Here is a 27,093-nt window from a genome sequence, read left to right as displayed (position 1 = left end):
AGAAGGGTCCTCAAACCCCAGGTCCAATTTGGATTGGAGAGTCAGGAGGACTTCTGTCTTTGTTCCTGGTGACGTGGCTTGTGGAGTTCCTGTCTACAGCCTGGCCTGGCAACAGAAGAGCAGAATGGTATGGGTGCTCTTACTAAGTGGAGAGGACCTGAGATCACCTTGCAGCCTTTCCAGAGGTCCCAGGTAGCCAGATTTTCCAATGCGCTTGAGAGGATTGTGAGCAGAGCTGAAAGTGAGTGGATGCTGGGAATCCCTGAGATCAGGAAGATGATAACGATAGGGGCAGCTGTGTGGCTCTGTAGTCAAGGGCAGTATAGGGTGATGGATCTCTTAGCATATGCCTGCATGGACGGATGTCATAAAGGCACCTTACACACCACTGGGGGTGGAGAGGGCAGGGGGACACTGATTTGATTGAGGAGATCCTGAATTGACCAAGATTAAGTCCATGGAAAGGGTGCTTAAAATAGAAATTATGGAAAAAATTTAAAATGTAATGCTTTTTTCACATTTGGAATGGTAGGTTTAGAGTTGCATTTTTAAAAATCTTGATCGTGACGCCTATTTCTCCAAAATACAGCTTCTCCATGTGTAAACTAGGGTTGGGGAGGATGGGTTGGACTAGGTGGTATCAAGAGCTTTTCCAGCTCAGATTGACCATAACGCTATAGTCTTGGAATCTCCGATGTTTCACTTGCCCACCTGTGAAAGTTTTCCCCATAAGACACTCTCTTTGCAGTCCTTTCCCCAGTCTCCAGTCTCCTGAAAATCTCCAGGATAGCTCAAGGTGACAGGGGACAAAAGGGACATTCCTAATTCCTGCAGAGATCATATGAAAATGTAAAAGAAAAATATATCTACAATCATGCCACCATGGCAAATGAAAACATTTTGTCTTTCTGCTTCTCCTTCCAGTCCATGCCTACATAAGTACCCCTTCTATACCAGAGCCTGGAGACTATGTCGTATCCAAAGGCTTTGGGGAGGCGAGAAGGATGGAAAAGGAACATTGGCTATTTTAGCTGATTGGATGCCCTGCAACCTGCTTTCCAGACTCAGTGACTCTAAAAGTATCTCTCCAGCTCTGACTCCTCTCCTGAACTCTAGATGTGTATGTCTGTCTGCGTACTCCACATCTGCACTTGGAAGACCAACAAACAAATCTATTTAACATGTTCGAAACTGAACCCTTAGTTCCCACGACCACAGCTATTCTTCCACCTGTCTTCCCCATCTCATCCATTGCTCAGCCTAGCCAGGAAGCCATCCCCAATTCCTCCCTCTTCATTACTTTCACATTCAGTCCCCAAACATGTCCCCTCATTTCCACCCATAAATACACCTCCCATTAGTCAATTTCTCTCCAACTCTGCTGTCACCGTCACAGCTCAAGGCACCTTCATTGCCTCTGGTTTGCTGAAGTAGCTTCACATCTGAATTTTCTGATTACTTGCTTTCCTCTAATCCTTTTGCCCCATAGAAACTATGGTGGTTTCTCAAAATGTAAATCAGATCTTGTCATTTACTCTGTGGATTCAAAATCTCTAACATCTTCCCATTCTTCTCTGAATAACATCCCTACTCCCTACCTTGGCTGATAACCCTGTGTCATTTGTCTCCACACATTTCTCTCCTGTGTGATTTGCCCATGTCCACAGCATTGTTCCATGTACCATCACTCTCATATTCCATCCCCACTGGCCCCATTCCTCTTCCTTGAACATCCCAAACTCCTTCATACCTTGGGGTTTGGGCCAGTGGGTTCCCTGTGACAAGAGTGTGTTTCCCCAGGCTCTTGAGACTTTCAGATATGAGCTTAAATATTCCCTTTTCAGAAAGGCTTTCTGTACTATTCTTTCTAGATAGCAGCCTCTTAATTCCTAATGCTTTGGGAGATCTCTGTCATTGCAATCTGCATTATTTTGTCTACCTTTTTGTCTTTTCAGTACACTCATCACATTTGTTTTCTTTCTTCCTATCTCTCTCCCTCTCTGTCTCCATCATTTCTTTCTATTTGTATTCACCAGACTGTAAACTCCACAAGGGTAGGGACCATCTATTCCCGTGTTCACCAATGCTTTCTCTGTGTTTAACACAGTGCTTGTTATGTAGTTTAAAGCTCAATAATATTTGTGGAATAAAGACAGAACCTCCTTTGCAATGAGCAATTATTTGTGTGGAAGCTCTGGACTGGGCTTGCTTGGGACATGAGCTATTTCCTTAAAGGGATGAAGAATCTTCATGTCCAAGCTGGGACACTTCTGGCTGCTTCATTTTATTTTTTTTTGTTTCAAAGTATGTAACACCTTGGCCATTCCCTATCACCTCTTGAGGTATGATTTAGGGAATTAGGAACTATCTAAAGACTTTGAGAAAAATTTTAAAAGCTTATTCTGATGTCTGTGTGGTGTATGGATTGGAGACTCCAGAGGGAGACTTGTGAGGAGGAAGTTGGAACGATCTAGGTAAGTGCCAGTGAGGGTCTGAACAACCATGAAGATTAATGGGAGGGAGAAGAATTCGTGGGACTTGGAGACCAAGGGCATCTAGGACTCGAAATGTGAGGTGTTGAGGTTGTACAAGTGCTGACACTGTCCTTGCTCAACGCTAATAAACAGTCTCTTTAAATTTTGCTCCCTGAACACTTTGCTTGCCTCATTCTTGTCCTGGTCCTGCTTCCAGGACAGAGGTGAGGGAGAAGGAGGCCAGCACATCCCCGAGGCTCCCCGTATTGGAGGTCAGGTTTGGAGATGTTAAGGCTGAAGCTGCTCTGCTTTGAATAGAAAATGTTGAAGAGGAGATTCATGTCTGAGGGGTGATGGAGGTGGGCTCAGTGCCTCCATCTCTGTGACTACAGAGGTTCAAGGCCACAGTGAATCAAATACAGCAGGATGCTTATTTCCCTGGGTATATTTATCTTTTTTCAGAGATCCTTTCTCCAGCACTTGGACCTCACTGCCTCCCCCAGATCTTCACCAGGGTCACATAGGGGCTCAGGCATAACCCTAAATCTACTCCAGGACCACCTGTCAAACCTGGAAGGTATAAATAAGTGTTCTTTCCTTCTCCCCGCCCAGAGGCACAGAGTGGGCTTGAGTGCAGAACAGCAGGCCTGAGAGGTCAGGAAGCTGTAGGATGAGGATGCATCAGGACCTCCCCACCTGTCCCTAGAACCATATACAGCGAGGCTCCTTGGAAAACACTGAGCAGAGTTGGGTTTGAACCCGGGTTTCTTTTTCCACCCCTTGTTATCTGAGTGACACTGAGTAGGTTGCTTTAAATCCCTCACCTGAAAATTGGGGAAGAGTGTCCACCTTGTGGGATTCATATGAGGATGAAATAAGATAAAGCATGTGAAGTTCCAGACCCATGGTGCACCCATTAACTGTGTTTTCCTCCTTATGTAGAATCGCCAATTGACATAATAGGAAGGGATCTTGGGGTTCTCTAGGTAATGTCCTTTCATTTATTTTTTTCCTTTGGATCTTAAGTACATAGAACTTTACCTATTATAAATCTTGCTTCATGAAACCCTCATCATTGATACGTGAATGACCCTCTTTTATTACTCTAATTACCTATCCATCCATCCATCCATCCATCAATCCATCCATCCTCCCTGCCTCTTTTTTCTCTCCCTTTCTTTCTCCATGTATCCCTTCCAATCTTCCATTGTCTCCCTACCTACCTACTTACATACCTATTTATCAATCTTATATTGTTATTCTATCTTTTTTGTTTATAATGATATAAACACTCGTGAGGCCACCACCCAGCAATGAAGCTAGAATCCTGATATTAACTTCCATCTACCTAGATGTACCCACGTTTTTCATCCTTCTCGCTCTCCCACCTCAGGCAACTACTCTTTTAAATCTTGAGTTCATTGTTCTTTTATGAAAAAATATGGTTTTAGCATATTTATGTGTATTCCCAAAGGCCACTTGTTAGCTGTTTTTTAGGTTTATAAAAGAATATCATGCTGCATGAAACCCTTGGGACTTACTCACCGCTAATATTTTTTTGCTCAGATTTATCCATATTATTGTGTGTAGCTGTAGTTCATTCATTTTTATTGCTGTACAACATTCCATCCTGTGATTGTACTAAATCATTTGCCCATCATCCTCTAGATGCACATTTGGATTTCTGTCAGGTTTTTCTAATTTTAAACCATGCTACCATGTAGGTACTTGTGCGTATCTCCTGTGCACATGTGCAAGAGTTTCTTTTGGGTATAACCCAAGAGTGGAAGTGCCAGGTTATGGGGTATGTGAATGTTCAACTTAAAATTTTCCAGACTGTTTTCTGAAGCAGCTGTGACACTTTACACACCCATCAGCAAGGTAAGAAAGAGCCGGGTGCTTTTTTATTTTTGCTGTTTGAATAGGGACAAAATGGCATCTCAGCGTGGTTTGGCTTTGGCTTTTCCTGATTGCTGATGAGATTGGATTCCTCTTCACATGTTTATTGGCCACAAGTGATTCCTTTAACCAAGTTTGAATGATGGGGCTGTAAAGGTTTTGTGCCCACAGTGGGCTTTCCTTGAGGAGCTGGGCAGGGGCTTTCAGAATGGCAGGTGTGTGTCTCCCCCTGGGCAGGAGCCTGTCCTGCCTCTGCTGGTTTCTTGCTCAGAGTCTTGACTTCGTGCCCTGAATCTTGAGAGAAGCTTCTTTCTTGCAGGGGATGTGAGAGCCCACCTCTCACTACTGACCTTCCTGGTCCTGGCTGTCACCTACTCTGGGGGCTACAGGAGACAGGGAGGGGCTGTCAGTGATGGACAGGTCTCAGAAGGCTTACGAAGCAGAAGAAGCTGGGGTAGCAGATACTGGCATCATGGCAAGTGTCCCTCCTGGGTGAGTCCTCCTGAAAAAGATAGGAGGAGACTGGGGGTCCTATGTCACTGAGGAGGGCCTTGTAGTGCCCGTGACCCACAGAGGAAGCAGGGAGCTGGGGCGAGGGCTTGTTCCTCTCAGACCTCTGCTCAGAAACCACCTCAAGAGCACTCTCTCCACACTAGCTCCCTCCTTCTCTCCCTCCTTGAATGCTCCCCCTTTATCCTCAAACTGGAGCTGTGAAAGGCAGAGGGGAAGGTTGAAGATTTGGGGCTGCAACTCTCAGGAACTCTCTGGATTCAACATGCGTTCAGATAGAGATGAAATTGGAGCATCCTGTGGCTTCACCTCACAGTGCCTCCTGCTGGCCTGAAGTTCTACCCCTGGGAGTCCAACTCCTATCTGGGGTCCCCCTTACTTGGAAAGGAGGCTCCTCCTGAGGACATAGATGATGGAAAGTGCAGTCAAGGGAAACAACTTCCAGCCAAGCAGGAGGAGGGTCCCAAAGAGGGGGCTGGATGCTCTGGCACCTGTGACACAAGATATGAGGATGAGCTTGCTTCCTGCTTCCATCACTCAACCCCCAGGCAGGCTCAGCCCCATTGCAGACTCAGGTATTAAGACTGCACCTTGGTCTTGGAAAGAGTCACCTCACCTTTTAGAACCTCATTTTCCTAACCTTTAAAAGGGGAATTATAATACGAACTTTGTCATGTTTTTGTATCAAATGGGAGCACCCGAGGAAAGTATCTAATAGATGCTCAGTAATTGAAACTGAATGGCTTTTGGGAGGATGGGTGAGACTTGGGGAAAGATATTTTGTATTATCTTAGTTATTCATGGCCATATCTGGTAAATGGTATGTCATCAGGATGCAGCTGTGTGATGACAGCAGCGCTCACTGCTGTTTGGTACCTAAGGCATCACTCTCTGAAGAACTTGCTATAAATGCCATCCCATTTCCTAGATGAAGAAACTGAGTTTCAGAAAGGTGAAGTGACTTTCCCAAGGTCACACATGAGGAAGATGCAGAGCCAGCATTTGAACCCAGCCTGTCTGTCTCCAGGTCTGAGCCTTGAACTGCTTGGTTTTTCCAGCCTTACTCACCCAAACTTGCTTGAACTTCTCTAAATTCGCTCAGCTGCACGCTGGCCTGGACCAGTGTCTGAGCCTCAAGTTCCACTTGGCAGGTGAACAGGTTTTTGTGCTCTGAGGCGTTGACCAGGATATGACTGTCTTGGCTGAATGTGCCATCTGGGTTCTTGGTGGGGGAGAAGGACTCACAGGTTCTGGAGCATCTGTTCCTCTGCAGCCAGGTGATTTGTATGCCATCGGGGTAAAACCTTTGCACGTGGCAGATGAGGATGACCGCCTGGAGACTTGGGACGTGGTATGTCGATACATTCACTGTGGGTACAACTGAAACAACAGCCCTTCCTTTGTTACTTTCTTCCTTCACACGAAAGATGCTCAAGAAGCATCTCACATTTCTAGGCATTACACTTGGTTCTCAGGATACAGCAGCGAGCAAAACAGACACAGGCCCTGCTTCATGGAGCTCCCACTCTGTGGGGGAATAACGTGGAGGAAAAAAGCAGTCACACAACCCCATAGGGGTTCTGAGAGCCTAGACAGGGGCATCTGACCTGGTCTTGAGGTGGGGCAGGTTAGGGGGAGTGTCTGGAAAAAGTGAACTTTGAGCAGAAATATGAAGGATGAAGAGGAATTAGCTACATGTGGCAGATTGTATTTTCCAAAAATGGCCACAGCAAGCCCCGCAATGTCTTCCAGAACCTTGCCACTCCCTAGCAGAGGGGGAGTCTTCTTCTAGAAGGTGAGCAGGACTTTGTGACCACCTGATGAACAGAGTGTAGCAGAGGCGACACTCTGTGACTTCTGAGGCTGGGTCAGATATGTTGATGTAGCTTCCACCTTGGATTCTTGAGACACTCACCTTTGGAACCAGCCACCAAGCTACGAGGAAGCCCAACCTAGCCCACATGGAAAGATGATAAGGAGAGACCCATGTCAAGAAGAACTGACGTCCCAAACTGAGAGCCAGCACTGATGGCCAGACATGTTAGTGAAGGAGCCTTCAGATGATTCCAGCCTGTGAATCATCCAGCTGAGGTCCCAGAGTCATGGAGCAGAAGGAAGCCATCCCCGCTAGGCCATGTCCAAATTCCTGACCTACAAAATATGTGAATATAATAATTTGGGGGATTTGGGTTAAGTTTAGAATGTTGGAATAAGTTTGGGGATAATTTGTTATGCAGTCCTGGTAACTGGAGCATTAGGCAAAGGGGCTGGGGGAGCTTCAGAGGCCGGAGGGCACTGGGAGAGGTTGGCTGTGGGGAAGTGCATCTCAGGCAGAGGGAAGGGCCTGGGCAGAAGCTCTGAGGTGAAGCCTAGCATGTTCCAAGGGTCGAAAGATGACCAAAGTGAGTGAGGGGAAGCGTGGGCGGGATGAAGCCACACTCATAGCCACTTTGAAGCCTGTCTGCCCTTACTGGTGCTGCACGTACTGATGGGGGGACACAAGGACATCCTAAGGAGACATACCTTGATGGTTTAATACAACTAATTTCCAGATGCCGAACTCTCATATGACTCTTTCCTGAAGTTGATCTGCTTGAGAATGAACACTGAGGTTGCTTCCTTCTCCTCCTCGCTATTTCTCATTTCTCCTTCTCCCATGTTACAAAAGAAAGGCCTTCCTGCACACATCCGAATCAGCTATGGTGCATTGCCCTTGGTGTAAAGACTTCGGGACTTGAAATAAAAGGACAGTTCAAAATATCACTGGCCGGAAAGCCAGCTTTAATCAAAGCATCATAATCTCCCCCATCTAGCGCACTGCATTTCTGTTTACACTTTAATGGTTACTTTAATAATGATTTATCAAAATTTGTGAAATATTTAGGTTCTTTTGATCAATTTTGTGATTCAATCCAAAAGAATTTTTTTTTAACACTTAGAGCCTTATGGTCTTGAGAAAAAACTTTAAGAAATTCACCTTACATGTATATATTTTTTGTGCTAGTTCTCTGTGTTCTCATAGTCCTCTATGACTGGATGATGTTGTGGTCAGTAAAAGACTTTCAAATATAAAATATGCTACACTGGGACAAAGTTCTCCCTGGAATTAGCATGGGAATACAAATTTGGGAAGAAAATGGAATGACATAAAATTTCTGATTTATAAAGAAGAGCTAGTTTATGTACGTTGAAGTGGATGATGGTGGAAGTCAAATCAGTATGATGTTATTTTTCCATTGAGTATTTTCAGAATGATGTAACATTTGTAATATCCCACGAGTTATGTGCTCTGCAGCTATTTAAGCATACGATGAACAATTTTAGATGTTAACTTTAAAATATACTATGAGCCACATGGTTCTTCACAATTATTTTAGGGTTAAATGAACAAAAATGGGTGAAGATCACTGTTGAACATTCCAGTAAGGATTTTGTTTCCTTTTTGTAAGAGCAGTGGTGAGATGTGGAAGGGTTTTAAACAAAGGAGGAACACGAGCTGGCTTCCTTGATAAAATGCCCTTGGCTGGTGTGAGGTTGGGTGATGGACTGTGGATGGTCATGGTGGCTATGAGAGAGGGGGCTGTTGCATCCAGGTAAGAGTAATGATGGCTTGCCCTTGGGTATTAACCTGGGTAGTGGCAGTAGAGAGAAATGTATGAGCTGAGAAGAGATTTTGGAAGGAAATTTGATAGAACTTGGTGATGGACTGGGTGAGAACAGGTATCTGGCTTGGCTGACTGGGTTTATGGAGTCTCTTCATTTATATGGGAGGGAGGAGGAGCCAAGGGTTTGGAGAAAGTGGAGAGAGCAGCACAATGCCCATCTCTGGGCAGATCATGACTGAACCACCCCTCTTGGGGAAGGGGACCCTGTCCTTCTCTGGTATCTCTGCTTGGGGAGTTCTTACAGGAGGGAGGTCATAGATGGTCTTCTGAAGAGGTGTGTTACTGGATTCAAATTAAAGCTCACTAATAAAGAGTCATGTACCTTGGACAAGTCCCTTCTCTTGTCTAGACCTTGATTTCCTCATCTTGATGAAGCAGGGGCTAACAGCTTCTTTGGGATGCTCGAGGTGGAGGCTAGAATTCCATTTCCAGGCTGCAGCTCTCACATGGTGTCTTTAGGTTACACAAAGCCCAACTCCCACTTTGGGCTGGAGGAATTTGGTTAAGGAGGAGCTAAAGTCTTCTTTACAATCATACCACATATTGTCTGCAATGAGGCAGGGGTGGGTTGTGTGGAGATTATGATACTATTAATGGGTGCTCTTTGGTTGTCTCTGGCTGGAGCTGGAGAGAAGGAGAGTTGGGGCTCTGGACCCCTGGGAGGAATCCACCATCTGCAGGAAGTAAGTGGGATTCTGCCATGCTGATGTCATTGGTGGGGGAGGAGGGATGCTGTGGCTAAGGAGAGTACAGATCCCTTAGCAAATTCCTTGTGAAGGCCTGGGCGGATGGACTTACACAGGAGTGAGGTTCGTTTCCTTTGCCTGTCGTTCCATATTTCTGCAAAGTCTGATTCAACACAACAGTAAAGGGCTTTGGCTTTATGTGTCAGAGCAAGAAAGGTGAAGGCTTAGGTTTGTCTGCATTGCTCCCTCCCCTGATGCCAAGGTGGGTTTAAGAAGCTTGTTTCAAAGGCAGTGACTGACAGCAAAGCAGTCGTGGCATGGTGGTTTGGACAATTGTGTTGAGAGTCCGTGTGGAGAGTCCAAGTGGCAGAAATGTCCTTGCTGTGGCCTGGCAGCCCTGTATGTTCTGATCCCTACTCCTTTCTCTCCAGCCTCTTCCTTTCCACGCACTTTCTTCACACTAACCCACTCGAGCCTTATCCCTGCTCTTCAAACATGCCTCGCTCTCCACAAATCCCCATTCTCTGCCAGCAACGTTCTACGTTTTGCTTGGCTGACTCTTTCTCATCTTTCATATCTTGGCTCAAACATTACTTCTTCAAAGAGGCAATTCCTGAGTTAACTAGATTTCTCCTGTTTTCATCTGTTCATTCAGTACTCTGTTCTTTCCTCTCATAGCAAATATCAGAAGTCATAACCATATAGTTGTTTGCATCTTGGATGATGGAGTTTACATGACTGTGAACTCAGCGAGGCAGAACCACACATGTTCTGTTTATCATGGATTCCCCAACACCTAGAATAAACCTGCCACACAACAGATGCTCAAGAAAGACTTGTTGAATGAATGATTGAGCTTCTACCTCTCAAATACACTAGAGAGAAGGGAGCTCTGAAAAAGAAGGACCCGATTAAGGCATTGTGTGAGCAGAGGATGGTCATATAAGATAGAGAACCTCATACCACCTCATGTAGGGCTTATTGAAGAGTGAAGAGTGAATAGGGAGACGCAGGGGAAGTGCTCCAAGCAGGAACACGTGGTGGTCACCTAGGGTTGGCCTTCTGGGTGGGTGGGAGATCCTTACCTTGGAGGAATTTGGAGATGTTCACATGGCTACTGAGGGGGCTCTGCAATTCACTGTGAGCCACTTGACAGGTGACCTGGGAGTGGAGTGAGGAGAAGGCAAGAGTCACCAGGGTGGTGCTGACGACGGTGTAAGAGAAAGCGTCTCCAGGTGGGAAGATGTCGGTCTGAAGGGCTGGAAGCTCCACTCCATTTTCAAACCATTTCAGATATATGTTTTTGGGAAAGAAGCCAGTTGATTTGCAGGTTAGAGTCACTCCTTGTCCTGGGCTGGCCCTGTTGGAGGGGCCAGAGACCTCTGGAAGAGAGGGCTTAGCTTTGATCAAGGCAAGGAAGAGAGAGAGAGAAATGAAGACAGTAAGTTACTCTCTAGTACAATTCCTGCCCTTATGGTTCAGCCCCTGGACTTTCCCCAATCTCTCATGTCTTCTTTCTTTTCTTCATAACTTTTTAATGACTCTTCTTATCATAACAGCTTGCCAACTGGCCTCACTGACTTTGCTTCTCAACCTTCCCGCCCACACTCAGAAACCAGACCATGGTGATCGTGCTGAAATGCAGATCCAACCTTGTCATTGTCTTTACCTTCCTTCCCAAGATGCATTGTATAAAAGTCATATAAGGTGTATAATGAAAAACATTATACCCCTAGCTTCCTCTCCTTGCAAAAATGACAGATCAATCTCTTTTAAGTATTTTACCTGATTCTTTGGACATTTCTCTCTATGTTTCTAAATAACATGCTTGTACTGTTATTTCTCTATTTTTCAGTTTTATGTATTATAGGCAGACCTACTTCTAGGGAAGATGATGACTTAACTCTCTTACAAATCCCTCTACCTGCCATTCACACTTCCCCTCCTCACATCCTCCTATCATAGACACTTCAAAATCTTTTATTTTATCAGAGTTAAACATTTATATTATTATCACCAAAGGAGCATTGTTCACAACTGAGCCATGTAATACGTCATGATTATATTTCCTTTCTTGCACAGCTTTTTATTTTCCCAGGAGAGTTTCTAAAGGTCTCATCATTTTTTTTTGAGGTAAAACTGGTATATAACATTACATAAGTTTCACACATACAATATTATAATTTGATGATTGTATACTGTACAAAGTGATCACCACCATAAGTATAGTTACCATCCATCACCATACAATTGACCCCCTTCCCTTGTTTCATCCACCCTCCAACCTCCTTTCCTTCTGGTAACCACCAATCTGTTCTTTGTATCTATTAGTTTGTTTTGTTTTGTTTGTTTGTTTTGTTTTTTAGATTCCACATATAATTGAAATCATACAGTATTTGTCTTTCTCTATTTGACTTATTTTGCTTAGCCTAATGCCCTCAAGATTCATCCTTGTTGTCACAAATGGCAAGATCTCATTCTTTTTTGTGACTGAGTAGTATTCCATTGTACATATATACCACATCTTTATCCATTCACCCGTCAATGGGCACTTGGGTTGTTTCCAAGTCTTGGTATTATAAATAATGCTGTAATGAAATACGGGTACATATATCTTTTCGAATTGGTGTTTTCATATTCTTTGTGTAAATACCCAGAAGTGGAATAGGTGGATTGTATGGTAGTTCTATTTTTAAACTTTTGAGGAATCTCCATACTGTTTTCCACAGTGATTACACTAATTTACATTCTTACTAACAGTGTATGAGGGTTCTCTTTTCTCCACTTCCTCACCCATGCTTATTTTTTGTTTTTGATAATAGCTCTTCTGGTGAGCCTAAGGTGATATCTCATCATGGTTTTGATTTGCATTTCCTTGATTATTAGTGATGTTTATACATCTTTTCATGTGCCTTTTGGCCATCTATGTCTTCTTTGGGAAAAAAATCTGTTCAGATATACGATTTGGAAACATCTTCTCCCATTTAGTAAGTTGACTTTTCACTTTATCAATGATTTCCTTTACTTTGCAGAAGATTTTTAGCTTGAAGTAGTCCCATTTGTTTATTTTTGCTTTTGTTTCCCTTGCCTTTGGAATCAGATGCAAAAAAATATTGCTAAAATATCGCTCTGTGATATCCAGGAACTTGCCACCTATGTTTTCTCCTAGGAATTTTGTGGTTTCAGGACTTACATTCAAGTCTTTAATCCCTTTTGAGTTAATTTTTGTGTATGGTGTAAGCTAGTGGTCTAGATTGATTCTTTTGCATGTTGCTGCCCAGTTTTTGCAGCACCACTTATTGAAGAAACTGTCCTTTCCCCATTGTATATTCTTGGCTCCTTTCCAGTAATTAATTGTCCATGTATATGTATTTGAGAGTTTATTTCCGACCTCTTTTTCCAGTTCCACTGATCTGTCTTTCTGTTTTTATGCCAATGCTGTACTCTCTTGATTGCTATAGTTTTGTAGTTTAGTTGGAAATAAGGGAGTGGATGCCTCTAGCTTTGTTCTTTGCCCATATTCCTTTGGCTATGTGAGATTTTTTGTGGTTGCATACAAATCTTAGAATTGTATGTTCTAGTTCTGTGAAAAATGCATGGAATTATCATAGGGATTGCACTGAATCTGTACATTGCTTTGACAATATGGACATTTTAACAATATTAATTCTTCAAATCCATAAACATGGAATATCTTTCCATTTATTTGTGTCTTCTTCTGTTTTTTTCCATCAGCAGCTTATAGTTTTCAGCGTACAAGTCTTTCACCTCCTTTGTTAAATTTATTCCTAGATATTTTATTCTTTTTGATGCAATTGTAAATGGAACTGTTTTCTTAATTTCTTTATCCGATGGTTTATTAGTGTATAAAAAGGCCACAGATTTCTGAATTCATTTGTTAGTTTTAACAGTTTTTTTGGTTGGGTCTTTAAGATTTTCTATATATAGCACATGTCATCTACAAATAGTGACAATTTTACTTCTTCCTTTTTGATTTGGATGACTTTTATTTCTTTTTCTTGCTTAATTGCTGTGGCAGGACTTCCAGTACTATATTGAATAAAGGTAGTGAGAGGGGGCATCCTTGTCTTGTTCCTGATTTTAGAGGAAAAGCTTTCAGCTTTTAACTGTTGAGCGGGATGTTGGCTGCATGTTTGTCATATATAGCCTTTATTATGTTGAGATATGTTCCCTCTATACCCACACTGTTGAGAGTTTTTATTATGAATGGATGTTTTTTTTTTAAATGCTTTTTCTGCATCTATTGTGATGATCATGATTTTTATCCTTCATTTTGTTAATGTGGTCTATCATGTTGAATGATTTGTGGATGTTGAACCATGCTTGCCCCCTGGAATAAATCCCGCTTGATTGTAGTATATGATATATTTAATGTATTGTTGAATTCTATTTGCTAATATTCTGTTGAGGATTTTTGTGTCTATGTCCATCAGCAATATTGGCCCATAATTGTATTTTTTATGGTATCCTTATCTTATTTTGGTGTCAGGGTAATGCTGGCTTCCTGAAATGAGTTTTGAAGTGTTTTCTCTTCTTCAATTTTTGGAAGAGTTTGAGAAGGATAGGTATTACATCTTCTTTGAATGTTTAGTAGACTTCACCAGTGAAGTCGTCTGGTCCTGGTCTTTTGTTTGTTGGGAAGTTTTTTTTTTGTTACTAATTCAATCACCTTACTAGTAATCAGTATATTCAGATTTTCTATTTCTTCATGATTCAGTCTTGGAAGATAGTATGTTTCTAGAAATTTATCCATTTATTCTAGATTGTCCAACTTTTGGCATATAATTGTTCATAATAGTGTCTTATGATATTTTGTATTTCCTTGGTATCAGGTGGAACTTCTTTTTCATTTCTGATTTTATTTATTTGAGCCCTCTTTCTTTTTTTCTTGGTGAGCCTAGACAGAGATTTGTCAATTTAGCTTATCTTTTCAAAGAACCAGCTCTTAGTTTCATTGATCTTTTCTTTTTTCTTTTTTTTTTTTTTTTTAGTCTCTATTTCATTTATTTCTATGCTGGTCTTTATTATTTCCTTCCTGCTACTACTTTTGGCTTTTGTTTTTCTTTTTCTAATTCTTTTAGGTGTGTGGTTTCATTCTTTTCATTTGCTTAGTTTTCTAGGAATCTATGATAAATTCACCCCCAAACTTTCTGTCAGATATGTATAACTCCTCCCAGTATGTATGAAACTGCTAAGTATTGTAGTGGACTTCAGTTTAGGGAAACTGTATACCTGGGAGTGTGGAAAGACTTCTCAGGAGGATACACAGGCTTGGAATGAAATAAAAAACCTTGTATTATGGTAATTTTTAAACACATAAAAATAGAAAGTACTCATCGTGGGACTTTAACAGTCATCAACAAATGGCCAATCTTGTTTCATCTATACTTCTATCATCACTGGGTTATTCTAAAGCAAATACCAGACACTATATCAGTTCATTCACAGCTACCTCCACATGTATACCTAAGAGTTAAGAATTTTTAAAAACATGATCAAAATGCCATTATCACACAAAAATTTAATAATAATTAATAATAATTCCTAATTGCTTATTATTATATGTATTGCCTGTAGTTGGAAATGGAGGATCTAGTTGATTAGAACAGGTTCATAATTTTTGCAAGACTACTTCATAGAAGGTGCTCACAACTTTTTATTGCATTACATTGAGACATGTAATATCCGGCAGTCTCCCTTTTTATGGTGTTCAGATTGATTAATGGCTTTGGGTGCTGTCAGCTTGATCCACTTGTTATAAAGTTCCCCATTCAGCCGTTAGCCCAATATCTTTAACAACTATAGATAATTATTGTCTAGATCTATCATTTCATTGGGAGTTTCACACTGATGATTGTCTAATGCTACCATTCCTTCTGTCTTCGTTAACTGAAATTATTCTTTCCCTCATCAACTATTTTTGGTTACCCTGACATACAGTTCATTGGGGAAAGGCAGAAAAATGCCTTTGCTTACCATCTTTTGGATTTCAGAACAATGAGTTGGTGACTTAGCACCTCCAAAGGTGACCAATGAAATTTCTTCTATTTTCATACTATTATGAAATCATGGATTTTAACACATATAGGTAATGTCAATCTATTGTAGTCTTTATCCTTTTTACTGCTCAAATCGATCCATCTTGGTGGGATTCTCCTTTATGTTATTTGCTGAGTCTTTTTGATATGACTTTGGTAGACATTGGTAGCTTCCTTGATTTCTGGTACTACAGAATATTCCAGGCTCATTTTGCACATTTCCTCTTCAAGATCTGAAATCAGTCATTTCCCAAAGGAGCCCTGGTTCCTTTTAGACACCTGCTATTTAGAAACCATAATTGGTGTCCTAGCAGTGCTCATTAGTATTGGGTTGTCTTTGTTTCCAAGTCTTTTTGGTGAACAGAGTATAAAGTAAGTATTTTTTAGTAGAAAAACAATTAAATGGGTTAACAACAATAGTTCTAATTCAAATTTAATGCAGCTGTTTAACCTAACTTCTTTGATTCTATTCTGTATCTGTCCCTCATACCGAAAATTCCAGTTCCCAAGGACATCAACACAACTTATTTGCTTTGTCCTACAAGATATATATAATACTCATAAACACCAACAGCAATATTATTTCCAAGCAATATAAATATTGAAGAGAGTTTGCGAGTTCTTTGTGTTTCTTTTTGTCCTTAGGTTTGTTTCACTGGAGATATAGATGCACATTATTATGTGTAGCATACAATCTCCAAGGCCCACCCAAATTCCTTGAGTTTTACAATTCCAGTGCACTCAAGTCTACTTGAAAATGCCACTATTTGCATGTTTTTACCTGAAAACCTTTTTGGAAGTTTGCTTTTATGGAAGATTGCTTGTGCACATGGCACACTAGAAGTACTGGGCATCTAAGACCCTCTGGGAGCAGCTCTCAATCAGTGAGTGAGCGGGAGTTGGTATATAATTATCCCAAACTCCTTTCATCTTGAAATGGACAAATCAGACACTGATGTTCTGTATCTGTATCATTCCCAGCATTTCCCAACTGCATTACGCTCCAGTCGCTCACAGTGGTAGTGGGCTTGAGGACACCTTTTATTGACTGTCTGACTTCACCACTTTCGTATTGGTGGTCTTTCACTCAAATATTTGTCTTGGGGTCTGCTTTTTGGTGAATCCAAGGTAAAATTCTATGTTTTAAAGTCCCTTGAAATGATTTGTCTTTGTCTGGTGAAGCCGTCAATTAATAGATAGCTAAATGAGTTTCATTGTTGATTTAATAATTTAGATATTTAGAGATACTTTTTTCATTGTGAATTTTGTTTATTATTTAAAATGTTCATGTGTTTACTAAGTCAAAATCTAAATCAAGGTACAGTCAGAAAAGTCTATGTTTCATTCCTATCCCTTGCAATCTCTTCCTACCTTCCCCTGTAGGTAAATTTTTTAAATTAGATTTTGGTTTATTCGTCTTTTTAAAAAAGTGTGAACTGACATGCATATGCTTGTTCTTCCTACTCTTCTTAGAGTAAAAAGTAGTGTACACAACACACCATTCTACACGTTGCTTTCTTGTTTGATGGTATCCATGGGTTCCTCTAAAGCCGTGTGCTAAGTTCTTCCTTTAAAACTTCCTTTTAAAGTTGCAAAGCACCCCATTGTGTGGCTGTACCATAATTTATTTAGCACCTCATCTTTTGTTCTTACAAACAGTGTTGTAATGAAAAGTCTATGCATAAGTCATTCTGCACTTATGTTAGTACATCTTTGGGACAAATTTCTAGAAGTGGGATTGTTGGGTCATGGGTAATGTGTCAGTTTAATATGTAGTCTGGGTAATGTGTAGTTTTGTAATAGGTATATGTAATATGCAACTTAGCTAGATGTTGCTAAATTCACCACCTTATGAGTTATATGATTTTGCATTTCTACCCACAAAATAGGAAGTGTCTGTGTCCCCATAGCTCCCCCAAAAGAGTATGCTGTTAAACTTTTGGATTTTTGCCCAAGCAGATAGGTGAGAAATGGTGTCCCAGTGTTGTTTTCATTTGTATTTCTTTTATACAAAGGTGGCTGAACACATTTTTATATGTTTGAGACATTCATATTTCATTTTCTATGAGTTGTCTTTTTCTATTTATTGCCCATAATTCTATAAAGTTATCTTTTTATTTTAAAAATTTAGAAGCTCTCTCTATGTTAGGAGTGATTGTTTTTCTATATTATATTTTGCAAAATATTATACACACACATCCATAAGCAAGTTTCTTTTTGACAATATGGTCAAGTTATCTTTTTTTTCCCCTTTTTGTTTCCATATTTTGAATTATAGTTGGCGATGTTTTACCCACTTGCAGATTATAAAAAAAGTCACACACAGTTTCTTCTAATACTTGCATAGTTTCACTTTTTATCTTTAAATCTCTGATCCATGTGGAATTTATTTTTATGTACAGGGGGAGGAACTGTGTACAGTTCTGGATTTTTTATTCTGTTCATTGGTTTGCCTCCTAATGTTCCAGTTGATCTGGCACCATTGATGAAGAGACTCTCCTTTCTTCACCAAATTATCTTTACACATTTTTCTAAATAGGTAGACCACTGTATCCGTTTTTTTCTGGAATCTCTATTCTGTTCCACTGTTCTACTTGTCTGCATTGATGCCAATAATACACTGTATGGTTATTGTAGCTTTATAATGATTCTATGTTCATGAGGGATATTAGTCTACAGTTTTCTTCATTTGCTTTTAGTATCATGGTAATGGTGGCCTTACAGATTAATTGGGGAGCTTAACTTCCTCTTCAATTTTCTGTAAGTATTTGTGTAGAATTGTTAGTATGTCTTCCTTAAATGTTTGGTAGAATTCCTCAGTGAAGTCATCTGGGCCTGGACTATTGTTTGTGGGAGGATTTTTAAACGACAAATTCCGTTTCTTTAATAAATATAGAGATAATCAGCCTGTTTATTTCTTCTTGAATAAGCTTTGGTATTTGTGTCTTTCAAAGAGTTTGCCCATTTCATCTATGTTCTTTTTCTTTCTTTCTTTTTTTTTTTGAGGAATATTAGCCCTGAGCTAACTACTGCCAATCCTCCTCTTTTTGCTGAGGAAGACTGGCCCTAAGCTAACATCCATGCCCATCTTTCTCTACTTTATACGTGGGATGCCTGCCACAGCATGGCTTGACAAGCGGTGCCATGTCCGCACGCGGGATCCAAACTGGCGAACCATGGAACGTGCGAACTTAACCGCTGCACTGCCGGGCCAGCCCCTCATCTAAGTTCTTGACTTTATTGGTGTACAATTTTTCATGAAGTTCCATGATAACCTTTTTAATATCTGTGGCGTCTGCAGTGATGTCACCTTCCTTCTGATACTGGTAGCTTGTGTCCTCTCTCTCTTTTTTCCCTAATTGACTGTGTGGCTCGGAGTTTATGAATTTTATTGATTTTCTCAAAGAAACAGCTTTTGATTTCACTGATTTTTCCCTGTAGTTTTTCATTTCTTATTTCTGATTTATGTTTTGTTATTTATTATTTCCTTTCTTCTACTTACTTAGGGTTTCATTCATTCTTCTTTCTCTAAGTTTTAAGATGACTGAGTTGAAACTTTTCTTCTATCCTAATGTCGGCATTTAGTGCTATAAATTCCCACTAAGTACTGCATCCCACAATTTTGTATGTTGTGCTTTTGTGTTCATTCAGTTTAAAATACTCACTAATTTTCCTTTTATTTCTTCTTTTATAACATGTTATTCACATCTGTATGATTTCATTTCCAAGTGTTTTTGGATTTTCCAGAAATCTTTTTGTAATTATTAGTCTAATTCCAGTGGTCAGAGAACACACTTTGTATAACTTGACTCATTTTAAACTTACAGAGACTTAATTTGTGTCCCATATTACAATGCACCTTGGTAAATGGTCCCTTTGCACTTGGAAAGTATGTATATTCTGCTGTTTTGGGGTGGAGTGTGCTATAAATGTCAGTTAGCTCAAATATGTGGATAGTGCTGGTCAAGTCTTCTAGACCCTTTTTTACTTTCTCCCTAGTTAGTTTGCCAATTATTGAAAGAGGAGGGTTGAAATCTCAGACTACAATGTTGGATGTGTCTATCCTTGCATTTGTATAAGTTTCTCTGTCACGTGTTTTGAAGCTCTTTTATTAAGTGCATAAATATTTAAGGTTGTTATATTTTCTTTTTTTTAGCACCTTAAAGATGTTTCTCCACTGTCTTCTGTCTTGCATCATTTTCAATGAGAAATCTGCTGTCATACTTATCTTAGTTCCTGTGTAGCTAATATTTCCTCTTTCCTCTGGCTGCTGTTATGATCTTTTCTTTATTATTGATTTTGTGCAATTTGATTGTGATGCACCTTGGTGTAGTTTTCTTCTTGTTTCTTGTGCTGGGGGTTCATTCAGCTTTTTGGATCCATGGGTTCATAGTTTGCTTCATACCTGGAAATATACAACTGTTATTTCTTCAAATATTTCTTTCTGTTCCCTCCTTCCTTTGGAGTCTTTAGTACATATTTATTAGGCTACTTGCAGTTTCCCTGCTGCTGACGGATGCTCTGTTTATCTTTTCTCAGTCTTTTATCTCTCTGTGTGTCATTTTGGATAGTTTCTGTTGCTGTGTCTTTAAGTTCACTAGTTTCTTTTCTTCAATTTCTTATCTGCTGTTGGTCCCATCCAGTCTGTTTTTCATCCTAGACGTTGCAGTTTCACCTCTAAAAGTTCAATATGGATCTTTAAAAAATATTTTCCCTGCCTCTACTTCACATATTCTATCTTTCCTGTAGCCTCTTGAACATACAGGGTGTACTTATAGTAGCTTAAATGTCTTTGCGCTTTAACTCTATCATCTGTCTTTTCTAGTTGGGTTTCAAATGATTGATTTTTCTCATTATAAATTGTATTTTTCTGCTTCTTACATGCTTGGTCATTTTTTATTGCATTCCAGATGTTGTGAGTTTCATTTTGCTGAGTGTTGGATATTTTGTTTTTCTATAAATATGCTTGAGCTCGTTTTGGGACATGGCTAAATTACCTGGAAACAGTTTGGTGTCTTCACGTGTTGTATTTAAGCTTTGTGAGGCAGGACCACAGCATCATTTGGTCTAAGGCTAATTCTTTTATGTCTTCTGATGCAGAAGCCTCTGCGTACTCTACCAGATGCCCCATGAATTATGAAGCTTTTCATTCAGGTTGGTTGGAGCAGGCTGTATTCTTGGCCTTCGGTACACTCCAGGGATTTTTCCGCTGAGGCCATGTACCTACTCTCATGTATATGTATGTCCTCATGTACATACACTCTTCAGTACTCAGCTGAATACTCAACCTCTCTGGAGTTCTCTCTCTGTGAAGCTCTGTCGTCTTTGGTACCCTACATGGAAAATTCTGGCCACCTTCCTCTCTTTGGACAACCAGCTCCTTCATATCAACTCAGGAAGATCTCCAGGCTCTACCTCAGTTCTCTCTTCCTGCATGGAGGCCTGGAATCTTTCTCAGAGAGTAAACTAGAGGCAATCTTGGATCTCACCTCACTTGTTTCTCATCTCTCAGAGATCACTGTCATTTGTTGCCTGATATCCAGTGTCTTGTCAAACATTGTTTCATATAGTTTGCCTAGATTTTTAGGAGGGATTAAATCCAATCCTTATCACTGTTTTGGTAGAAATTGGGCTATGTATTTAATTTAATTTAAATTTTGTATTGTATATGTGGTCATCCTTTCCATTATATCTTCTAACTGGTTTTTTTTGTATATATGAGGGTTATTGATTTCTGTTTACTGATTTTATAACATGCTACATTACTAAATTATCTTATTGTTTGTAAAGCTTAATGTTGATTCTGTTGTTTTCCAGATACCATATCATCTACAAAGAGAAATAGTTGTCCCATTTCCTTTATAGTTATTATGCTTTGTATCGCTTTCTCCTTTCTAATAGCGTTGGCTAATACTTCAATGCAATGTTAAACAGTGTTACAAATGATGGGCATGAGTTTGAAGACTATTTAGTATTCTAGAAATTCTGTCTTTTTGAGATGTCCCTCTGGAAGTGCTCAGTCCTCCTATTTTGGAATGGCCCAGTGACCATTCGTATGCCTCTTGCATGGCTGTTATCTTGGAGTCTCCAATTCCCTATTCCTGGTTCCCAGTCTTACTTTTTCTTTCTTTAACCCCTACTTTGGTAAAGCAAAAGGTGTGCATGGGGGCCAGCCCAGTGGCACAGCAGTTAAGTGCGCATGTTCCACTTCGGTGGCCCAGGGTTTGCCAGTTCAGATCCTGGGTACGGACTTGGCACCACTTCGCAAGGCATGCTGTGGTAGGCGTCCCACATATAAAGTAGAGGAAGATGGGCACGGATGTTAGCTCAGGGCCAGTCTTCCTCAGCAAAAAGAGGAGAATTGGCAGCATATGTTAGCTCAGGGCTAATCTTCTTCTTCAAAAAAAAGTGTGCATGAAAGGTAGTTCTTGGAGATCTTGCAAACTTGGCACACTGTCTGGGTATAGAATTTTAGGTTGGGAATAATTTTCCTTAAGAATTTGAAGGCACTACTCCTTGCCTTCTAGTATCCAACATTGCCCTTAATCATCTCATGCTGATCACATTCAAATGGTTCACATACAACTTGCTTTTTATTTTCAGTTCTTGAAAATCATATGACTTCTCTTTGTCTCCAAATACTGCCTATCATTCTCTTTGTTTCTCCATTGCCCTGACATGCTAAAATTTTAAAGAGTCAAAATTTCTGCTGATGTATGTTTCTATGGTTCCATCAGAGTAAGTGATCATGCTCATTTTTTACAGAAAAAACATTGCAATCATTGCTTCATGAATACAAACAGGCCTGAGCTAACTGCTCTGCTTCCCAGGCTTCCCTTTGTGGATGTTCTTTGGAGTCTTGCAGGCTATGTCTTCAGCTATTATTCTATCAGCCAGGAACACATCCAAGAATTCACAGGACTAGTAGAAATAAGGACAAAATTTAGGAAATATAAGGATTACATATTGCACATCAAAAATGTGATTTTTAGGGTGGATCCCATGGCATACTGGTTGAGTTTGGCACACTCCACTTTGGTAGCCCGGGTTTGCAGTTTTGGATCCCAGGCTCAGACCTACACCTCTCGTTAGCCATGCTGTGGCTGTGACCCTCATACAAAGTAGAGGATGACTGACACAGATGTTAGCTCGGGGCTAACTTTCCTCAAGCAGGAAAAAAAAAAAAAAGAGGAAGACTGGCAACAGTGGTTAGCTCAGGGCAAATGTCCCTCAGCCAAAAAAAAATGTGTTTTTAATGGTTTTCTGCCTCAACAATTCTATCATTCTTTTTCCTGTGAATCTATGGTTCCATGCTCTTTGGATTGTGTTTTAAAGTCTGATTAGTTTTAATATCCTGAATACTGACAATATTCACAAATATAATAATTATTGTGTTACAGGCACTCTTCTAAATGTTTTACATTTATAAATTTATTTACATTTTTAATCCTCCTAATAAATTCATGATGCAAGTACTAGTATTATCGCTATCTTATAGAAGAGGAAACTGAAGCAAGAGAATTTAAGAAACTCACTAATGTCATACAGCTTGTAAATGGCAGAGTTAGAAGTTGAACTCATGCACTTTGGCCCTGGAGTCTGCTCTCCAGCTCATTTTATGGCCTTTGACATTTGTCAAGTTCTAACGGGTTAGGATTCTGTTGATATATGGCCCTAGGATTACATTTCTCTCTGCTCCTTCACCCTGACTTCTCACTTCCCCACCTTCTATTCTCATTCTTGACCCAGGAGCTAACAAGGGGGGAGCCTTGACTTGTGATTTGTCTTAGAGCAGTGGGCTGGATATTCAGGGATCTGGACTTACCACGCACAAACAACCTGGTGCCTGGTCCAGACTTAAACTCCACGTCAGGGCTCCCTTTCTGGAACTTCACGCAGTAGTAGATACCAGCGTCTGCTAGGGTGATGCTACTGATGTGGATGGAAAAGTCCATGTTGTTTCTCTCTGTGTTGTCTGAAACATTTGTTACTCGGGGGAAGTGGCCTCCTTTGAAACTGTAGATTAACTCCCGGCCTGGCCCTGTCCCCTTGAACCACTGGATGGGCCCCACGGGGTACAGGGAGGTCAGTGTGCAGCATAGAGTGGCTGTCTCTCCAGCTGCCACCAATAGTGACTTCTCAGGCTGAATCACCTGCAGCTCCTCACCTGCTGCTCCTAGAAGGAAATACAGGTTAGCTCCAAGTACCCTGCCTGGCCCAGGGGACTTCTCTTATGGTTTTGTTGTGAGACTGAAACCAAAAACTTTGGAAAACATCTAGGACTGTGCCTGAATGACCTCTTTCCTTCTAAGCCCAATGGGAGAGTCCTGGCCTGGGCACCAGGCTGACATGGATTCGGGCCCGGCTCCAGCACTGATAAGCCTGGTGATTCTGGGAAGGCCGCTCCCCTCCTCTGCTTTCAGTTTCCTCTTCTGTCAAGCGTGGGGGGTCATTGCCTTTTCCCATGACTGCTGTGAGTTTTAAATGAGGACACGGGCTTGATAGGGGCACAGAATGAGTGCTGTAATGGCCAGAATCAGAGAGACCATTTTTATATGTTTGTATTTGCATCTACTAAACTTTAAATGAGGACATGGGCTTGGTAGGGGCACAGAGGGAATGCTGTAATGGCCAGAATCAGCGAGACCATTTTTATATGTTTGTATTTGCACTTACTAAGCCCTGGAAGGATATAACAGCCAGACTCTCCATAGAAACTTCTGTGTAACACAAATCACTCTAAACACTTACATATATTAACAACTCGATTAAATTTCACCACAACCCTATTCGAAGGCATTATTATTTATCCCCACTTTACAGACAAGAAAACGGAGTCACAGAGAAGTTTAGTAGCTTGTCCCAAGTGAAACAGGCGATAAGTGATGAAACTTGGATGTCAACCCTGGTGGGGTGTGTTTCTAGAAATATCTGTGGTTTTATCCACTTTATTAGATGTCCTCTCAACCGAGATGCGAATATCACTGGGAGGAGGAGGGTGCCTCGCCTGGCTGTCCAGGTCTGTGGTCAGTTCTGGGGAGAAGGGAGTGGACAGGCAGGAGAAACTGCCACATGAAGATATAATCCCAGGATGCTGAAGTTCTGGAGACTTAATAGTCTAAACGGCACCAGTTAAATTTGTTTTCCACTAGTTCCATATCACGTGTGTAGGACTTGTGACTTATCTATCTATCCATCTCCATCTTTACTAGGGCAGCCCTGCCTCCCAGGTCTGTGTCTTCAGCAGGACAGAGGAGTCAGATGCTGCACCTCCACCTCCTCCCTCAGGATGGCCTCCGGTCCTGCAGGTCAGGCCCCAGGGGATCGTGGAGCCTCACAGGTTGTCAGAGGTGTGGGAGGTGAGGAGGGGCTGGAAATCCCCTGTTACTAAGAAATGCCTGGTGGCTGGAATAAATCCTGTCTGGACCTGGATGGGAGAGGACAGGACCCTCCAACTAATAGGAATTCTGGGGGGATTTCTTCGGGAGATCCTTGTTGTAAAAGAAAGAATTCAGAGAAATGTCTTAAAGTGGAAGAGGCAACAAAGAAAGAGGCCCTGGAACAGAGATCCATCCACCCACTGCCAATGAGGAAATGGTACCACTGCCAAACTCAGGTGAGCATCCCTGCACAGTGGTGCCTGAGGGCGTGGTGCTTACCTGTGAGTTCTAGCAGCAGAGGCAGCAGCAGGAATGGCAGAGGCAGGCGGGGCGGGGAGGCAGGGATGGGCATCATGGTGGCCACTGAAGCCTGCTCTGTCTGAATGTTGTTCTGGAGAGACCCAGGACTCTGTGCTCTGCGATGAGAGGGGAAGCCTTTTCTCCCTGATATAAGAGGAAGTGACTATTACGGGAGGAAATGGCTATGGGATTTTGACAGTTTCCTCTTCTAGATTGTGAAACAGAAATCAGACACAAGCTAAGAAGTTACTGTTATAAGGGTCCAAGGATGCTTGGAGAGGCCCTGGCGGACCCCCTTACTGCCTAGGATCTTTCCATTGGGCCCCCCACTCCATCTCAGAGGTGCTGGGGGCCCTTCCTCATCCAAGATTCCCAGGGATGCAGTTTTGCTACAGTGGAGGATGTGTTCAGTCTTCTGTAACATTTCAACAACTGGGCTCTGATGAACTGCACAGATGTTCAGGAGGAGAGCTCCTGAGAATGGGGCCTCACGGGAATGGGGTCCTGTTTTCCCCACTCCAGAAATGTCAGTGGTAGAATGAGCTGTGTCTGATGAGCACTCCTGACTTTGACAGCACACCTGTGGGGGAAGTGGCTTAGGGTGAGCAAGGAGTTAGGTCTTTGGAGGGGGAGGATGGCTTCAGTTTTAGAGAATTGAGGAGGCTTGGGGGTGTGTGTGTGTGTGCGTGTGCATGTGCATGTGTGGGCTTAGCATGTTCATCTTGCAGGGAAAACAGCACACCCAGAATCGCAGCCAGAAGGAGGCGTGGTACCTCTTCTGTGTGCCCTGGTCTGGGTCCTGGTCAGGGCAGAGAAGAGTGGATGAGCAAGAGAAACTCCCACATCAGGAATGCACCTCCTCTTTTCTTCTGAGCAGCGGCTGCCAGCACACAAGATTGTGTCCAGAGCTTCTCAGTCATGAGCCCTTTCTTTCTGTGGACCCCATGCCAGACACTGCCTTCTGTGGCTCAGCTTCCCAGCTGCTCCTGACCCTTGCCTCCTTCCCAGCTGCTGACTGTAAGTTGGTGAAGAGAAAGGGCAGAACCAAAGAAGCAGTGAGAGACAGGATTAGGTTGTTCTGTCACATAATGAGTTCCCACTTCCTTTGAGATTCTACATTAGGCCCCTGATGGGGAACTGGCTGGTGCTCCCTTTAGCATCCATCATCCCAAGCCACTCTCTCTTTTCAATGGCAATGGTTTGTATTTTCCAGAGATGACTGCAGCAATGTCCCCTCATGCTCTTTGACACTCCTCCTATGGAGAAGTGGGTAAATGTTCCCTCTTTCCTGAGTATAGGTGGGCTTGTGAATACAACACAGGTGATGTGATGTGACTTCTGGCTGGAACATAAAAATTCCCTGTATTCTAATTTGCTCTCTTGGGATGCTCGTTTTTGTAATCTTGTCATCACGCTATGAGGAAGCCCAAACTAGCACACAGAGTCTGCATAGCAAGGACACATGGAAGAGTTCTAGCTGAAAGCCCAGCTAAGGAGCCAGCTAATACCATCGTTACACATATAAATGAAGAAGCTTCTAGATGATTTCAGTCCCCCAAAATTGTCACCCCTACCTGAGTCTTCCCAGCTGAGACCCCAGACAACAAATAGCAGAGATAAGCCATTCTTGTGACCTGTCTGAATTGCTGACCCACAGCATCACTGATCATAATGAAATGATTGTTTATTGTCCCTAAGTTTTGGGGTGTTTTGTTATGCAGCAGTAGTAACTAGAACACCACCCTTGGCAACCTTGTTTCCCATCCCCACTCACTAGAGTCTCTATCCTTAACTGGTCTTGGTTCTCCTCGCTGGCAGGGACCATTGAGCATGGCATCAGGAGATAGGCTTTGGGACCCAGAGGACCTCGGTTGGAAGCCTGGACCCACCTGATACATGCATGACAGTGGGCAAGTCACCTGCATGCCTAATCCTACTGTCTACTTAGCATCTACAAACTCTTCTCATCACTCACCTCTCCCATCAGGGTCTTGGTCCTGTGTCCCCATTTCAGTGTCTGACACCCCCATCCATCCAGGTAGTCAAGCCAGAAAACCTTGATGTCATTTTTGATAACTCCATTCACTCCCCCACATCCTTTCAACTAAGTGCATCTTAGT

The 27,093-nt window shown here is 41.7% G+C and overlaps 1 protein-coding gene across 1 annotated transcript; it reads right to left on the bottom strand.

Moving 5' to 3' along the window:
• Positions 1-3,655: 3,655 nt before the first annotated feature.
• Positions 3,656-25,134, bottom strand: LOC106833685 (signal-regulatory protein beta-1-like). Its single transcript, XM_014844993.3, has 6 exons — positions 24,953-25,134; positions 23,119-23,469; positions 10,320-10,634; positions 5,952-6,263; positions 5,263-5,374; positions 3,656-4,875 (listed from the first exon to the last, which is right to left on the bottom strand). Exons 1-6 carry the CDS (start codon positions 25,026-25,028, stop codon positions 4,806-4,808), a joined length of 1,236 nt encoding a protein of 411 aa, XP_014700479.2. The 5' UTR covers positions 25,029-25,134; the 3' UTR covers positions 3,656-4,805.
• Positions 25,135-27,093: the final 1,959 nt, after the last annotated feature.

This window comes from Equus asinus, chromosome 15 (genome assembly GCF_041296235.1).
Source record: "Equus asinus isolate D_3611 breed Donkey chromosome 15, EquAss-T2T_v2, whole genome shotgun sequence".
Lineage (NCBI taxonomy): Eukaryota > Metazoa > Chordata > Mammalia > Perissodactyla > Equidae > Equus > Equus asinus.
This window is presented reverse-complemented; position numbering and strand designations above follow the sequence as displayed.